The 14,975-nt window shown below is 35.4% G+C and overlaps 1 protein-coding gene across 6 annotated transcripts in view; it reads right to left on the bottom strand.

The window, feature by feature from the left end:
* LOC109094305 (charged multivesicular body protein 2Bb) overlaps positions 1-14,975 on the bottom strand; it is a 338,419-nt gene that overhangs the window by 13,090 nt on the left and 310,354 nt on the right. For 5 of the 6 annotated variants that reach the window (XM_042757432.1, XM_042757437.1, XM_042757442.1 and 2 more), the window contains one exon: positions 6,544-6,645. The exons of the other annotated variant lie outside the window; for it this stretch is intronic. In XM_042757432.1, coding sequence (XP_042613366.1) covers positions 6,544-6,645 — 102 coding nt within the window. The remainder of the gene's footprint in view (positions 1-6,543; positions 6,646-14,975) is intronic. 6 annotated transcript variants of the gene reach the window in all.

Raw genomic sequence — 14,975 nt, 5'->3', positions numbered from 1 at the left:
AATTAATTTACCACAAAACTGAACTGCATAAATTAAATTGAGTGAATTTTTTTTTTTAAATCTTAGTATGATATTTCTTAAACCAATTGTTTTGCAGCTTTACGTCACCTGCATCTGGACCAAAAAGCTGCGCTTGAACACACTGCACAGATTATAGCGGACTGCAAACTAGCATGTGCGTTTTGCACCTGTGTGCAAGGAATTAACTGTATATCAGCAAGTATCAATAGTATACAGTCATCATTCAAAAGGAGAAACTGAAACAAGGATATACAACATACGCAGATATACAAAATGTAAACAAAGTAGAACTTGCTTACCATTTTGAATATCAGTTATGCTGATAACTTTATTTATTTTAAGTGGCCCATGGTGTTATGAAAATGTTTGCATATTGGATTGCTTGAGTAAGATAATGTAACTTTAGATCAGCCTACTGTCTGTGCCGTCTTGACATGCTAGCTTGTTTTCATCACTTTTGTTTTAATTCTCATGCACTGACCCATTCACTAAACTGAGCATCCAATAGAGCCTTTTCACAATGACATCAGCTAACTTCTGCTCTTCTACAAAGCAGTGTATCTGCATTTCCATTATACCTTTACACCGGAGACTTCTCGGGAAAATGTGGGAACAACTTGAAATATAAAGGCATATGTTAAGAGTTAAGACTAATAATGTTAATGTACTTACAGTCGGGTTCTTTTATGAACGTTATTCTACATCTGCTTTAGATGGTTTGGAGGCTAGCTTGCAGCAACTGTAGAAATGTTATAGACTTTAGACTAGGCTTTCAGATTTGGATGATAACGATTAAGTATCCACACGAAATATATACTTAAAAACATTTCACTTCTTATTTCGGTTTATGTCATTCCCTGGATAATTTAATTGATTAGTACAGAGTTAGTATACTGTGTAAATTTTCTGTGTGGGCTATATTTACATGCAAGTGTAGTTGTTCTGCAATAAAAAAGACAAACGTTGTGTTTTTTTTTTTTTTTTTTTGGACATAAGTCATATTTTTATATTAAATATTCTCATATTAAGGCAAGTTTCACATCCATAAATCCAAGGGATCTGAAAAGGAACCCAATATTATCCTGTTTAAGAATAAAATGGCTTTATATTGAAACAATTCAAGAAGGACCGCCATCCAGCTGTATGTGCTACAGAACCTCTACAATTACTTTAATTCACCCATTTCATTTGACTTTACATACCCTCTTTTTTTTTTTTTATTATTATTGATTGATATGATCGATTGTATTTTATGTTCGTTATAGGCTATTGTCACATGTTGGTTTCTATTTAGTTTCTGTACGTCATTATTTGGTTCGTTTCCTGCTCATTTAGTTAATCATCATTCATTAGTTTCCACCTGTGCTGTATTAATCATCTCGTTTGCTCCTTAGTTACCTTCCCTTTATAAGCCTTCAGTTTCTGTCATTTCTTTGTCTTGGATTAATGTTATTTGAATGGTCTACGTGTGTTTATGTTAATTAAAAGACTCCTTTATTCCTGCTCCTTCGTCATGCGCTCACTAAAACCATGACTGCCTGACAGCTATATACAATGTGATCTTAAAACAGCTGATGTGCGTTTTATAGGATATATTTACATAAATACTCACAAATCTGTAACATTAAAAGCTATTTAACCCTAAAAGAGTAAAAGTTAAAATTAAAATGTTTTATGTAAACTTAATATATATATATATATATATATATATATATATATATATATATATATATTTTATGAATTACATACTGTCATGTTTATCAAAATAAAGCTGAAAAATACAGACCCCATTTTAATGACATTTAAATCGTACAACCTTTTGCACATACAGACACTGTATTGAGCAGTACATAAATTATTGAATGAAAAGGCTTTCTGTTACCACATGTAAATATCTAAAAAGTTTGATTATTTGCAAATATATCTAACCAACTTCATCTAACTGCAAAAGACAGCAAACACTGTGTGAGAGTCGCTGGAATCAGAAAGTACGACTTCTCTGTTTTCAACTCCTCCCTTGACTTAAAGTGACAAATCTCGCCAATCGATATTCGGTAAGTTCGTTCGAGATGCCAGATGCCTCTCCTTGAATTAGGACGAGAGTAGACAGCTGCAGTCATCCTCTAATCGTATTTGCGGCAGATCTATAAGTGTCTATGTGAACTCCATGCTGGTAGCTATAGCGCTTTACTATGCTGGCGGAAGTCTGAATACCCTGCTTCGAGTCAGAAGCGGAAGTTGTGTGACATCATGTGAAAAGGGTCTATCTAGGGTTGGGTGTCTTTGAATTTTATCGATTCCGATTCTGCTTATCAATTCCGATAGTTTTCGATTCCAATGTAATTAACTAATGATATCAAACATTTATGTGTCTCTTTTTTGCAAACCATTTATTGGAGCTGAATACCATGAACAAAAATAAACAGGTTACATAAAAACTGGGCTCTTTAAGAGCTGTTTGTTTGCAAAATAGAACTGCATGATTCTGGATAAATTGAGTTTTTTTGTTTGTTTTTTTTTTCCAGTTTTTTCCCCCAGTGGTACTTGTGGTTCTCTCCTGATTCTAAGGAAAAAACAGACAACTAAACAAAATCTCATGTAATTTATGAATTAGTGATTAAATGACTCACTCAAGATGTACTTGTTTCATTACTGGATGAAGCGGCATTCTTTAATGAATCTTTTGTATGATTCAAAGACAAATACATTTCAACAGACCCTTTTCGCCACCTACTGGCGTAACAATGTAATTATAAATCTTCATTTGAAGTGTCAAATTGCTTTCAAAAGTTGATTTACTCTATTTTAATCACTACCACACACATCGTACACTAAGTTTATATCTGAACTATAACTTTTTATCCCAGTACTTCTGTGATTAGAATGTTTGTGGCTGAAAAGACTATGAAGCTGTTTCATTCATGACAGACAGCTGCTCTTTAGGACAATGGCAGCGCCATTGCAAATTTAAATGTTCAAATCACACTGATGTGATCGTACGCTGTACGGATGAACCAGTAAGTGATCACAAGATTGTAATAGAATGTTTTGATGGTTGAGTGATGGGACGGATTGATCATTGTAATTTAGGAATAGAATCATGTTGGTGTTTGAATCGTGTTTGCGATCTTAACGATCTATTAAATTAAAGTACTTTGTCATGTTGGTGGTGACACCTCTCTTGCAACATGTTTAGCTATCAAAGATATTATAGCTTTTTTGGCTTCTGATCGCAAATTTAGCCATACTTTGGAGTGCTTAGATTAGGGAGCAAGGTCCTGGCACATCACTAGGTCCTTACAGATGAAAAAAAAAGCGCACAGAAACTGATAGGCGGAATCAAAATGTTCATTTGACAAGTATCTGATTCCTGACCTTAAGCATCCAATTCTGGAATCGGAATCAATTTTCGATTACCAACCCTAGGTCTATCAGAGTTCTATCTCTCAACGATGGCCACAATGCAAATTCAATTGGCACCAACCTGAGCCCGATGATAGCAGAGAAGTAACACACTGCAAGAACTAGCCCGACAGATGCTCGCCAATGGCCAGACGTTGGCCGATGGTCACTTGGTGTGTCCCAACCTTTATTACCAGATAACAACTCTTGCCGTTAGCAATGCCAAATAACATACACTCATCCAGATATTTGAGGCCAGTGCTTCTGTCACATCTCTCAAATCACACCGCCACGCAGTCTCTCATTTCTTTTTAAATGCAACTGCTATCATCTCTCACCTCAATTATCGACTGTTTTCACTGTAAAATAAAACCCGGAGGACTTCAGTATTAACAGTAGGCATGCAGTAATATTGTTAAAGCGTTTTTCTCGTTGTTTTGCACACTGTCATGGATTTAAGATAATAAACAGGTACATGCAGCCGGATGTTATTGCACAATAAACCCCTTCAGGGTGACGCAAGACTGTACATTATCCCTTATGTAATATATTTCTATAATAATTTCTTCAAGTTAAACCTAACCTTTACTTTGGCGGATTGTCATAAAGATCTTTCAGTTTCAGTTTATATTTACATTCCTCGCTATAAGTTGTGTTTATTTCTGCTGTGTTTAATAGGCTGTTAGATTAATCCATATTGAGTAAAAATGTCCAGAGCTTATCATTAATATCAACATCAATTTTACCATGATCTTGATATGTTATTGTTTACTGCCCAGCTCTCCTGGAAAGTTAAACTTGGGTTCTTGGGTAAATCCATGATTGAAGGATCTCTGAAGAGACAATCAATGTCCCCTGACTCTCCCTCAGACACATGCTGTGTCATGTCCAGCCAGGGCACTAGAGGGGTCAAGCATTGACCTTTCTGCATCATTAGACCCTCAATGGGGTGGCACAAATGCATTTGCCTATCAACCGGCATCAGAGGGGAGGGTATGTGCTACAGAGAACAAACAGGAAAAGGGGAGCATGAATTATTAATTCTCTCTGTTAGGGAGAGGACAGTGTGTAACTGCTCCTGTCATTTTGAGACTTTGCTTGGGGCAGGTTTCTAAATAAAAGTCACTCAGTTAAAACAAACAACCCCTAAGGCCCTCAGGACACAGACCAGACATGTCCAACACAGTGAACTTAGAAGGACACAAGAGATTTCAGGCTGAGAGACAAGATGTACGGCACTTAGAAATGATAATTAGCTAATACTTCACAGGTACAAATTGTTAACATGAATACATTAAAGTGTCCCTATTATGCCTTTTCGACTATTACCTTCCATCAGTGTGTCATGTAACTGTATGTGAACATAAACTATCTGCAAAGTTGTGATGCCGACAGTGCACGATAGATAAAGTTATTATCTGTCAAAAAAAAGAGTCTACTCGCAATTGCCGAAACGAGTCGTCAGAAATTTGAATCTTATTCTGTTACGGCTCTACGTCACGAAGTAACACATTTGCATAATGTCCGCCCACGTTTTAGGTCGTCAACTTGCCTGCCCACAAACACAGTAAAGTTTCTATGTGGTTAACATCATTTCGAGAAGATGCTGTATCCTACGCTGTGAGAGAAAATTTGTTTGATCACATCTCATAAAAACCACAAACTTACCACTGAGAAATGTCCTGCTCCAGTCGTGCTTGTGAATCAGTCTCTTGTCAATCAACCACTTCAATCGTTTCACCATCAGAATCCGACTCGAGTTGGTAAGCTACAATCCATACAATCTTTTCTATGTATTGACAAGTCTCCAGGGCTGTCATTCCGTCATGGCAATTGGCTATTCGTTTCTGACATGCGCTGTACGCGGTAGACCAATCCAGAGCTCTGGACCAATCACAAAGGACTGCGCCTTCTGACCAATCACAGCAGTGAGGGCTCACGGAAAGGAGGGGTTTAGAGAGACTGATTCTTTGAACTGCTTCGCACGAGTCATTTATGAATCATTTAGATATGAGGTAAAATTAAATCTATTTTCTGAGAAAACTAACATGTTTTTTGACCTTGTATGCATGTAAACCTGTATTAGGAGACTCATAAAACAATATTAGCAACCTTAAAAATGGCATAATAGGGGCACTTTAAGTATCTCAAATTAACTGTAACAAGTACTGCATTTTCAGTATTAATTTGATGTGGTGTGACAGATCACTGTATAGATGCCTCAGTCCAAATGGCAGCGCAGAGCACAGGTGAGCAAGATCATCCCTTCCTCTTTACTACTAGTTTTAACACGAAATAAACATGAACATCTCATGCCTCAAGTAATCCGTCAATAAGCATTTCAACCTTGGAAAGATGTCAGTTTTACAGCTTGTAAACAAAATGGCACACAACATTTCATTTACCTCAGGCAAGTCATCACTGTCCAGCTCGTTAGATCGTTAGTGCAGAGAAGAGCATTTCATGAAATATTATATACTCATCATATTTTCATATATACCTATTAGTGATGTCTTAATTATTTAATGCATGTTTAAATAAATCTGTTATGAAAACAGTTATTTACAGCCACTGTGTAATTGATAGACAATTTAATTTAATTTAATTTAAGTTAATTTTAAAAACTGCATTATGTGCAATTTATTATTTAAACAACAAATAGAAATTGTATAATTTAGAGGACATTTTATTTATTTTTTTTTTATTTTTTTTTTGAGTGTTGATTATATAGTAAAAATAAGTATGTAAAAGGACTCCCTAGTTTAGAGCAGAATCTGAGGTAGATTTTAATCCCTAAGAAATTTTTAATTGTAATTACATTTATTTAAAGAAATAGCAATTTGTTCAGTAAACCACTGTTTAATATAAAAAAAGCAATTTTATGTTCAGTTTTTCCATCTGCTTTACCGAAACCATAGTGAACCTTGATGTCAAAACCGAGGTTTGTGTACCGTTACATCCCTAGTATTAATTTATTGTTAACAATAGCAATGCTTTAAATAAATAAACTTAATGTTAGACACTGCAAATATGACAGAATATAAACTATTACAGCACAACTGCTGTGGCCTAATGATTTGTCTTTTTAGAAAAACTGGAGAAATTGAGGAATTTACATACCATTATTGACAAGGATGTGTAGAGGCAAACCTTTGGCTTTATACCTCTGGACAAACTGCCGCACAGATGTCAGAGAAGCCAAATCCAGGTACATGAACTCCACTGAAAGCAAAAAGATTTACAAAATCAGTACCTTCAGCACCTATAAGAACATTTGCTGAAAATTCAACAATATAAAGCTTCAAAAATTTCAATTTACACATGCTCAAGACATTCCACACCTATATGACTTGTCTTATGTGTCTTTCTTCTGTGGAACATTTCTCAGAATATCTTCTTATGTTCCATAGAAGAAGGAAAGGTTTGGTACAACGTGAGAGTGAGCAAAGGACAGAATTTTCATTTTTGGGTGAACTATCCTCTCAAACTTTCTTTAAAACATTCAAACAAGGCTTTGTCAAGCCAACATTTAGAGTTTGTTTTCACAAATGTAGCTTTTCCTGTTCAAAAAGGACTTCTCTTTTGTTGCTTTGCTACCTTCAATTCTCCAGTCTCACATTATAGTGTTAATTTTGCATGTGATGAAAATTTTGTCATTAATCACTTACCCCCATGTCGTTCCAAACCCGTAAAAGCTTCATTTGTCTTCGGAACATAATTTAAGATATTTTGGATGAAAACCTGAAGGCTTGAGACTGTCCCATAGACTGCCAAGTAAATAACAGGTTCAAGGTCCATAAAAATGTCTCTCCATATCACCTCTTCTGTGTCATTCGCACCACAAGGATGATTTCCTGCTGCATCCTTGTGGCGCGGATCATACAGAAGAGTATACGCAGCATACAGTGATATGGAGAGACACAGAGGAGACCGTTGACAAAGGAATTATTGAATAAAGTCGTTATTTTTGTTTTCTTTGCTTACAAAAGGTGTTCCGTCACTTCATATAACCCAGATTGCATGTCTGAAGGCAGATGGAGTATTCTGACGACGATTTTTATACCTTTTATGGACCTTGACACTGTTATTTACTTGGCAGTCTATGGGACAGTCACAGGCCTCCAGGTTTTCATCCAAAATATCTTTTACGGGTTTGGAACAACATAGGGGTAAGTGATTAATTTCATTTTGGGGTGGAGTATCCCTTAAAATCTGAATTGCACTTATGCATCCTGTTTGCTACCAATGCAAAACCAAGAACCCTGGTAAGCACACATAATGAATTGCTCAAGGACGACCAAGAATGTGAATAGCAATAATACTGAGTCATCCAATAATGTGAAGCCTTTGTAAAAGGTCTTCATTCGATCAGTCTTTTCAGGGTACAAATCCAAGAAAAGATCACAGCAATGAAGTATTCAATATAACAACAGAATTATCCCACAATAAAAACGACATACTGAATGCACAGCATATTTTCATATGCAGCTCATAATAGTCAAAGCATTTGCCCTCATCAAATAAAACAAGTAAACTCAGCTTGTCAGCTTGTTTTACAGGGCTTGGTTTTAAACAGTAGTTGCAGGCTAAATCTGTTGATTCATCCAGCATTCTCGTGCTGCAGTTTATTTAATAACCTTATTCTGTTGGTCTATACATCAAAGCACATGCCCAATTAGTCTCATTTCATATCATCCAAATTATTCCACTCACTAATGCTCACGTAAGGTCAAAAGGACATTTATCCCATCATTTCAAATGACCTGTCAGTGTTTCAATGATCACTTCTTTCGAAGGGGTCATATGATGCGATTTAAATTTTTTCATTTCTCTTTGGAATGTTACAAGCCCTTGGTGCATAAAGGCGATCTGTAAAGTTGCAAAGACTAAAGTCTTAAATCCAAATAAATATTCTTTATAAAATTTAAGAGTCAACCACACCCCACTAAACCAGCTCGTTCTAACACGCCCCCACATCTATACGTCACTATGTGGGAAGATTTGCATAATGCCGCCCAAATGTTCACGCAAAGAAAGAAGGCGTAACTTTTATTCTCGCTGTTGCCGCTGGTGCCATGTTGTGGAGACGCTGTGTGTTTCGTTGTGAAAGTGAAACTACTTTGTTTGGCCTTCCAAAAGAGGAAATCGAGGAAATCAGTGGTTAAGTTGTATATCAACACTGTTCCAAAACAGCTCAACGCAAATATTCAGATGTGTGCAGCGCATTTTAATGGAGGATGAGGACTGTTTCCTGATCCAGTAGCCTGCGATGCGTCTTTGGGACAATGGCTGTTTCTATAAAGTTGGGCAGTTCAAACTTTACAAGGACAGTCTGGCGCTTCTGACTCACAGCCTGTAAGTACGTTCTTTATATTTAAATAATTTGCCAATGATGATTCAAACACGAGTTTTGAGCAGTAGAGTAGTATTTTTTTTTTTTTTTTAGGTTAAAAATTGAGGAGTTGTTTATGTTTACGCAGCGCGATACGCAATGCAATGCGTAAAAAGACAGTGTAAGTCATTATAATCAGTAATTATGTCCCCACTGGATGCACCAAATGCCTCGTTTGTAATGGGTTTTTATTGGTTTTGTCTCGTCTAGTGATGTCCGGATTGCGAACAAATCTTTCTATTTAACTGGATCTTCTTAGTGAACTGGTCGAACAATTCAAGAAATTTTAATGAATTTTTTTTGATTGTTTTTGTCTCCAGTACGCACTAATCCACAAATTACTTAAGTTATTCAGTTTATAAACGTGCCTTACACTCCCTCTGATGTGAAATAAACCAATATCCCGAGTTATTCAGTTACTCCTAACAGTACATTGATTGAACTGCTTAAAGAGAACTGATGATGGGATGTGCACGAGCAGAGCAGCTGGATTGAGTCTCGTGCTGCTGGCTGGGAGACGGGATAGTATGTTAAGGGGCGTAACATTTCTGTCACACGCTTGAGGCATTCGGCCAGTCACAACGCTTTGAATAGCAGGCCAATCAGAGCACACCTCGCTTTTTCAGAACGATGAGCTTTGTAAAAATCGACACATTTCAGAAAGGCAGGGCATAGAGGAGAAACATTAACGTACATTATATGGAAAATAATGTGTTTTTTTTATGTTAAACCGCATAAACACATTGTATTACACCAAATACACAAAATAATGTTCTTTTTAGCAGCATCATATGACCCCTTTAAGATAAACATATAAAATCACCATAATTGCCCTAAAAATCTGCACCAAGATTACTTACAAAACTACCAACAAAACAATAATATCTACCAGGCAGTGTATTGACAATACAGCTTAATATATACTGTACATCTTAAAAACTTCATTTGAAGTTTTAAATGAATTTTATTTTATTTTTATATTTATAATCTTGAAAAGTGTAAATTAACTATCAGTCTGTTGTGACTTTCTTTGATGTAACACTAATAAATGTTCTTTTCGACACCTTCTCCATTTTTAATTAACAGGCCATATGTGGAACTTGGTCTCTAACACCTTATCTGAGTAATATGATGGGTCTTTATATCTCTATTTAATGGGGGTCACAATCCCAATTGTGGAAACAGAAGCTGGAGTTTCGCCCACTCATCCTTCCTGTTCTTGTTCTCCGTCAACTTTAATTAGGCTTATCATTCATTTAGTCTGACGGGACTAACCTTCGAGCTAATAATGGCTCCCAAGTGAGAATTAGACCATTACATGCCTGCCGGGGTGGACAGCAAGAAATGTACACAGGAGGCCATATAAAAGAGCAGTGATACTTCAAGGATGTCTTTTAAATTAAATGTTTAGCAGAATTGTTGATGAATTTGTCAGAAGACATCCAAGTATGGGTAGAAATTTTGAGACGACAAAGTCAGGGTTTTGTTTCTCATTATGTTCATAGACAAAGTAAACCTAAACCCAAACCCAAGCTTTTAAAACTGCAAGTTTTTTCAAGAAGTTGCTCTACTGTGAATCTGAATGCTGAGACACTACATTGAAATATTCCACTGTGTGTGTATATATATATATATATATATATATATATATATATATATATTTTTTTTTTTTTTTTTTTTTTTTTTTTTTGATCCCCTGCTGATTTTCTAAGTTTGCCCACCTACAAAGAAATTAAGAGTCTGTAATTTTTAATGGATAGAGACAGAATATCAACCAAAACATCCAGAAAAAAAAAAAACACACACATTATATAAAGGTTAGAGATTGATTTGCATTTCAGTGAGTGAAAAAAGTATTTGACCCCCTACCAACCAGCAAGAATTGGTTATGTGCCCATGTGGAACACAGATTGGTGCAATTATCGGAAATTGAAGAAAAACAAAATAACCATCAGTCAGCCTCGGTCTGGAGCTCCGTGCAAGATCTCGCCTCATGGGGTAAAGATAATCATGAGAAAGGAGAGGGACGACTTCACCACATTGAGGGGAAAATGGATGCGGCCATGTACTGTAAAATCTTGGAGAAGCACCTCCTTCCCTCAGCCAGAACACTGAAGATTGTTCATGGATAAGTCTTCAAGGATTACAATTACCAAAAACATACCACCAATGCAACAACGAAGTGGCTCAAGAAGAAGCACATTAAGGTCATGGAGTGGCCTAGCCAGTCTCCAGACCTCAATCCTATAGAAAATCTGTGGAGGGAGCTGAAACTTCGAGATGCCAAACAACAGCCAAGAAACCTTAAGGATTTAGAGAGGATCTTTAAAGAGGAGTGGATCAAAATCCCTCCTGAGATGTGTGCAAACCTGGTGACCAACTACAAAAAAAACATCTTACCTCTGTGCTTGCCAACAAGGGTTTCTGCACCAAGTACTAAGTCATAAAATACTTATTTCACTCACTGAAATGCAAATCAATTTCTAACTTTTATATAATGTGTTTTTAGTCTGCATGTTCTGAGTGTCTCTGTGTGAATGAGTGGTGCAGTTCCGTCTACTGCTCTGAGAGATCACATTTTACCATTTCATTAGATAAAACTATTGTCAGATACATTCAAAGGTCTATATACACCACAAACTTCCAAAATAAAAGTACACAATTAAGACACAAATGTACTTATCAAAGTACTAATTAAAAAAAACAATAACATTTCATATAACACTTTTTTTAAGGAATATTTAATTTAAACAGTAAGCATTTGTTATGCAGCACTTTCTTTGCCAAAAAAAAGAAGGAAAAAAGGAATTGTTCAAATTTCATTTGATAATTTTATTAGATGAAATTGTTTTATTCATTCATCTGATTAACACAATTTTAGATAATACCTTCGTATTAATCATAAATCACAGAATCCAGGAAAATTAAGAATGTCTGAAAATATAAAACATTTCATAAGACATAATTATAGTTAAAATTTTAATAAGTAAATTGTTGAACTTTTATGAATTCAAATGATTAGACATCCTTGTTGATTATTAAAATGTAATAAAACCATTAAAATGCAATTGAAAAATTCAAATAGGAAAACACAGAAATTGAAAAATAATAAAATGGATTTCTTAGGGCCTTAAATAAACTGTTAGAAATAATAATAATCCAGTTATTGTAAATAAAATGATTTATGTAATAAAATATCTAATATAACCAAGTTAGTTAAATATATAATAGAACACAGAAGTTAGTTAGACAGCATTACTGCATTTAATAAAAAGTTATGCAGTTAATTATGAATACCTCTCTGATCCTCAAGGCTTCCTCATTTCTGAGATTTACTGTGATAAACAGCACCACTCTCTTAAGGTTTATAGCCCATCTCTGGCTGATTGAAATTGGTTGTATGGATGGAAAGACCTTTGGGCCTATTATGGTGCTCTTGACCCGAATGCTATCAATCCATGAGATCAGCCCAGAATAAAATAATGAAGGGAAGGGGAAGAATCGGTTGGCAGGAGGGATGAGAAAACCAGGTGCAATGAACAGAGATTCAGATGGCAGCAGAGGCGTATGGAAACTGCAGATAATAGGGCCTTGCTGCATCAGATCTATTTATCATACAAACAGAAAAAATATTGTCTGTCTGGCCCTCCCTTTAAGACTTACAATTACATACCATTTCAGTGGTGACTTAGAAGCAAAGCTCTCATACCAATGATAAAATGTGAGTGTCTATTCCTTTCAGCTCTTTGGCACAGCGTGCACCTTTCCAGTGCTGAGTACTCAACCGCATAATTAAACTAATTATAGTTACACAATTACAGCAATTACCCACTACATTACATTAATCGTCCGACACTACCCCAGTTTAGAGTGTGAAAAGCCATTCTGACTGGCAACCCTTCATTACAAAAACCACTCATTCATACCCAAATAACAGAATCTTCATAGACAACTTATCAAGCACAAAAATGACAACCTATGATAGACTAGTTTCACTAGTGACTACACTAGGTTAAAGTGCTCCTTTTTGAGTGAATTTAAAGTTGACATGAAATTAAAATTCTATTTCTAAGTTCTTGATCTTGAACGGCTGAATGATTCATTTATGCATGTTTTATTATTATTTTTTACCATGTCTGCATCATTTTAATCAGTATATGATAGCAATTCTGTGAAATCATTTTTCAATCATTTTTGTGTGCATAAACGCCTCTTTTTTTTAGCTCATGTTCAGATCTGCCTCCATCCAATCAATAACTGGCAAATTGAATCAACACCCAGTCCTACTTTTTTTCCACTCAGATTTAACTTTAATGAAACGTGTAGTAATTATAGCCTTACCAAGTCAGAAAATGTCACTTTGTACCATATAGTCTGTTTCATGAGAACACTATAAAAGTTATTGACCCTCCTAAGTTTCACCCTTCACACACATTAAATGATGTGAATTTATGACACCCCAGGCTGAAAGAGTATTAAACAGAGGGGTTATAAACAGGAAGAGTGATGTCTCTCTGTGGTGACGCTGTGTATCATGACTCACAGAATGAAAGGGCAGCGGGGTGAAATATAGCTGAGTGTGTATGAGTCTGTGTGTGTGATATATCAGGACATGCTCATGGGGCAGAACCCTAATGATGTATTGTGCCCTCCCTTAGGTTTCTCTCTATGTTGTGCATATAAAAGAGGAAGTTTATGGTGTGAGGCAAAAGAGATGACTAAAGCTTACGTAGAAGTCCCGTGTATATTTTATATTTTCTTTCAGGCTTCTGGCCTTTTCCACTAAAATAATGTCAACAAGGATCTACTAAGTATGTACTTCTTAGGGTGTTTTTACACTTGGTTAGTTTCAGAGGTCTACGAACGGTTGACATAAATTGACGTGTGAAGTATGTGCATGTGCATTACCCAGCGTGCATACATTGTTCACTGCATTTTCATATTTGCGTGAAGGTTTAACCAGAACAACTTTAATGCTGGTTAAAAGTACATTAAAGGTATAGTTCACCCAAAAAATGAAAAATCCACCATCATTTACTTCATTATACAATTTGTAGGGTTGGGCGATTTTTACGATTTTATCGATTAATTCGAATTTAATGTTTTGACACAATTTATTTATTTATTTTTTATAAATTGAGGAATCACGATTTTGAATAGAAATAGTACCAAACGTAAATAATATATCATTAGGTGGTGTTCACACAGAATGCGCTTTTGTGTTGACAAAGATGCGATGCAGGCAGTGGAATAGGAAAAAATGCAGGACGATGGGGGCGAACTTCTTTTAACTTGAGCACCATGTTTTTAGAATGCTGTTTCATGCTTGAGACGCTGCAAGAGACGCGAGTGCAACAGTCAAACGTGTCCATGTTTATATGGAAAAAAACAATGGAAAAGCAGTGCAATCGAATGAAAACCTGTAAAGAACTACTACTGTATGTCTGAAATTTCATGTTTGCCTCATGGTGACATCGGCTTGAAAGCTGCTGTTCATCGTTTTTACAGAACATTTATAGTTAATAATAGTCTACTGGTGTTATACCTTCAGTCATTTTGAATTTGAATAGAATTATTATTATTTTTTTAATTAGAGTTAATAAAGAAAAAGTTTAATCATGCTGTAGTTACATTTTTTTAAATTGACTTTTTTATTTTTTTGCAATGTCGCCCAGCCCTACAAGTTTGGAATGACATTATGGTTAGTAAAAGATGTTTTTTTTTTTTTTTTGTAAACTATTCCTTTAAGTAAACAAAAATAAATCACAATTAATAATATATTAAAAAAAAACAACAACAACAACAAAAAAAAGTTAACAATTAATCTAAAATTACTGCATTTGAAATTTGCCTTGTAAAAAATACATACACTAACTTTCAAAAGTTTTCGGGTTGCAATTGGGGTGAAATTTCTTAATGTTTTTTCAAAAAAAGTGTCTTATGCTCACCAAAGACTTATACAATACAATAAATAATACTGTAATACTGTGCAATATTATTGTTAAAAAAGTTGTTAAAAATTTGATGCTGAAACATGCAAAGCATAAGTTAACAGCCCTAATTGTACTCAAGTATTCAATACAATATTAAAGATGTTAATTACTGCTACATTACAAGTAGGCTAAGTGACTGATGGACCCTGGCACAGCTTACGGTGGTC

The sequence above is a fragment of the Cyprinus carpio genome, chromosome A1 (genome assembly GCF_018340385.1).
Source record: "Cyprinus carpio isolate SPL01 chromosome A1, ASM1834038v1, whole genome shotgun sequence".
In the NCBI taxonomy this organism is placed as follows: Eukaryota; Metazoa; Chordata; class Actinopteri; order Cypriniformes; family Cyprinidae; genus Cyprinus; species Cyprinus carpio.
This window is presented reverse-complemented; position numbering and strand designations above follow the sequence as displayed.